Raw genomic sequence first — 3,765 nt, forward strand, 5'->3', positions numbered from 1 at the left:
GGCCAGGCGGGGTGAGGCTTTGAGCAACGTGGTCTAGTGGAAGGTGTCCCTGCTCATGGCAGGGGGGTTGGAACTGGATGATCTTTAAGGTCCCTTCCACCCCAAACCATTCTGTGATTCTATGATAATCAAAACCAGAAATCCTGAGTACGTAGTATAATGAATAAATAAAAAGGTGATAGAATAGAAACCACAAGTATTTTGGTATCTAGAGGGATGAAATGTATAAATAGTAGGAAAGAGAAAATACAGAGAGAGAGAGTAATTGTTGAGCTTCAAAACTTTGGTTTTATATTGAATTATTGCTAAGAAATGCTTAACCTGCATGGGAAGGTTTCCTCAGTCTTCTGTCAGAGTCAGGTACAGGTCTGTGATGAGGGTGGGGATTGTGGAGGTGTAGCTCTCTGCATTCTGAGTGCTGACATCTGAACTGGGTCCCATGACTCCATCTTATTTAATGAAGCCAAGACAAGACTCATTTCTCTCATCCTCAAGTATCCACCTACATTTTGGTCAGGTGAATCCTCTGTTTTGGGCCATCTGTAAGTGGAAACTTCTGCATAAATATGGCTTCAATATTAGAGGGACCCCTTTTGGAGTAGACTTTTTATTGTACAGTTTCAAATACAAACTCATCTTTATTTGTTTATTTTTTGTGTTTTCTTTCAAAATCTTCTTGCCTGTGATGTTTTCTCGCCATCTCTTATATTAACATGATTTAAAAGCAGCCTGGGAAAATAGTGTCCTGAATTTTTTCCTGATGTAGCAATATAATAAAATCTAATAATTTAATAGTTGTTATCTTTAGCATGCTGAGGCATATTGAATGAGTTAAGATGTTTTAGGTCTACAGGACTATTGCAGTGGTGTGAATAATACGTTTTTTTTGGGGTCTGCTTTTTCAGTACAGTCTGTACATTGTGTTTTGACAGAAATCACAGTTTATTTCTCATGTTCAGCATGACTTTTTTTACCTTTTTATATTGATATAACTTTTTTAAACATTTCTTTCTGTTTCAGTTTCCTTTCTTCTGGGGATATTGCTTGCATGGCAATCTGTTCCAGCAATTACTCAACCATCATGGCGTTTTGCTTCCTGGAAGAGCTTCAGTGGGAATTTACTGCTTCCTACGATACAACAAGCATCAGTTTAGCTTCCAGACCATATGCTTTTCTTGAATTTGGTTTGTAACTTTGTCCTCTAATAGTAAGAATTCTGTGTCTGCTACTTTTATGATGTTAAACTACATCTCCTGGCCAAAGCCTGATCATAAAAATGAATCTGTGTGTGTCTTTGCATGCATGTGTAGGAGGAGGGGGAGATCTTGTAACTGCCTTAAACTGTTAGATGGTTGGTTTTGCACTTCCTGAGAGCCCCTGTAACAGATGAACAAAATGCTGTGGTGATAAATAAACAAGCACAGAAGAAAAAGAAATCCACATCTCAAACATTTTCTAACTTAATTAAAAAAATCTGACAAGTAGAGACAGATGGGTACAGGAAAAAAGGGAGACAGAATAAATTATGATGGGCAGATTTACTTCTGGTGTGACTTGGATTCACATAATACTTCATCATCATGCCCAGTGTTTCTTTTTTAACCTGATATAAATGTTGTTTTGGGGTTTTTTTGCCAAGTAGCAGCTGCTCTACTGAACCTCACACCTTTGAAAAACACAATTCCCTTGCAGTGAGGAATTCTTTCCTGGGAAAGGATAAGATATTGCAGTGATTTAGCACATGTCTATCCAGATTTTGGTAACAGTGTTAAGCTCATGCTTAAAAAATTGAGAAATCCACAGGGAAAGCATATTATACAGCGACCTTGTATTTTGGGTGGATTCCATGCAGGGTGCATTCCAGGCATGATGTAATTCTATATTGACATCCAAATTACTCCTTTTTTTAAACTTGAGTAGGAATTTGGGAATTTCTATCCTCTTTTAATTCATAAGGCTCTTTTTTTTAAAAAAAGGCAATTAAAAAAAATGTATTTTTACTATTATACTGTATTTTGCTACTGAGTCTGCCTGATGTTGCTGTGTGGTTTTTGGGTTTGTTTTGGTTTCTTTTTCCTCTTCTTTCCTGTGTTTGGAAGATGCACTTGATGCCTAAGGTCTTAGCTTTTGCCTGGTAGCTACAGATAATTTAGGGCTGACTTAAAGCAAAATACAGAATTTTTCAGTAAGGAATGCTCGTGGCACTGCGTGATGTCCTCCTGTGTGGTCTCAAAACTCATGCTTAAGCTATTACACATGTATCATATCCAGTAGTAGCTGGGGTCAACCTATGCAAGTCTTAAGAATATGGATTTTACTTACAGAATATCTTAGCAAAATGAATGTTTCTGCATTTAATTTCCCTAAGCATTTCAAATTGCTTGAATTTGCACAATTAAATAGGAAGTAGCAGTATCCACAGTGAGGTTCTTCAGCTCTGGAGGTCTGAGCAGTTTGTGCTCAGCCAAATTCTCGACTTAATCTCAGTGCAGCTCCTGTCAGTGCAGCAGACGTGTTTGTGGAAAGGGATTTGCTTGCAAATGATACTAAAATTAAGGTGTGAGAGATGGAGCAGGGTGATCTATACATAAATCTGTGGCTTGGGTGTTGGTGGAATCACCATGGAATTGCCTCTGCCAGTCAGAGTTGCTTCATGACTCAAATACAGATTGAATTAATTTATCCCTTTGCTGGGAACAACCTAATCCTTGAGACTGTTGAAACACGACATGGATTTGTTTCTCATGGTAGTTCATGGGTAGTTTGAGATAGTTAACATCTACCCTGGAGTATGAAAGCTTGTTTTCAGTGCACAGGCAGGCAGGAGGTCGAGATTTAAAGTATTCAGAAGGGAGTGAGTATGATATAAAATACCTAGGAAGAGTATTTTTGTTTTCTAATCAATGGTGGAATTTTATACCTGAAACTAATAAGAAAAGAAATGAAGGAAGAAATAAAAAACAATCAAAAAAGAATGCCATGATTTAATTAACAATCACCTCAAGCACTTATTTTTACAGAGCTAATTGAATCATGTTTTTCTATTGTTTCAGATAACATTATTCAGAAAGTGAAAGGCCATTTTAACTCTGCACGTGGCTCTCGAACAGAGGCCAACTGGGAGAAGATTGAAGAGGAGCTGAAGTTCCAGCCCCCGGTTCAGCTGAAGCTGGAGGATACAGAGCTGATGAATGGGATGGCTAATGGTGGGCATGCAGGTGTGCATGTGGAGGTTGGTAAGTTACTACTATGCACAGGTGACAGTAGACTTCCTGAACTTTGCAAATGGCAGGAGAACATGTAACAGCAGTGTATCATGTGTATGGGACCCAAGGAAGAAGACTGCCTTTCTATCATAGTAAACAACACATGGTCTTTAGATGATAGCAGGTGTGTGTCTCAGCCTTTAAGGACTCGTGATGGTGTGTTTTTTCCCAGCCTTAGATCAGCTTGTCTACGTGGACAATTGACTTGGCATTTTCTATGTTAAATTCTCTTGCACCCTCAGTCAGTTTGCAAACGACACCAGTCTGGGTGGGAGTGTTGATCTGCTTGAGGGCAGGGAGGCTCTGCAGAGGGATCTGGCCAGGCTGGATCCATGAGCCAGGACCAAGTGCATGAGGTTCAACAAGGCCAAGTGCTGGGTCCTGCACTTGGGTCACAAGAACCCCCGGCAGCGCTCCAGGCTTGGGGAGGAGTGGGGGGAGAGCTGCTGGGCAGAGAGGGACCTGGGGGTGTTGGTGGTAAGCGGCTGAACATGAGGCA

At 39.9% G+C, this 3,765-nt stretch overlaps 1 protein-coding gene across 1 annotated transcript in view; it reads left to right on the top strand.

Moving 5' to 3' along the window:
* Positions 1 to 3,765, top strand: part of SEC22C (SEC22 homolog C, vesicle trafficking protein) — a 21,117-nt gene that overhangs the window by 6,817 nt on the left and 10,535 nt on the right. The window contains exons 4-5 of the mRNA XM_010178301.2: positions 1,021 to 1,184; positions 3,054 to 3,236. Of these exons, the coding sequence (XP_010176603.1) occupies positions 1,021 to 1,184; positions 3,054 to 3,236 (347 nt within the window). The remainder of the gene's footprint in view (positions 1 to 1,020; positions 1,185 to 3,053; positions 3,237 to 3,765) is intronic.

Source organism: Antrostomus carolinensis, unplaced genomic scaffold (genome assembly GCF_000700745.2).
Source record: "Antrostomus carolinensis isolate BGI_N321 unplaced genomic scaffold, ASM70074v2 scaffold9751, whole genome shotgun sequence".
Lineage (NCBI taxonomy): Eukaryota > Metazoa > Chordata > Aves > Caprimulgiformes > Caprimulgidae > Antrostomus > Antrostomus carolinensis.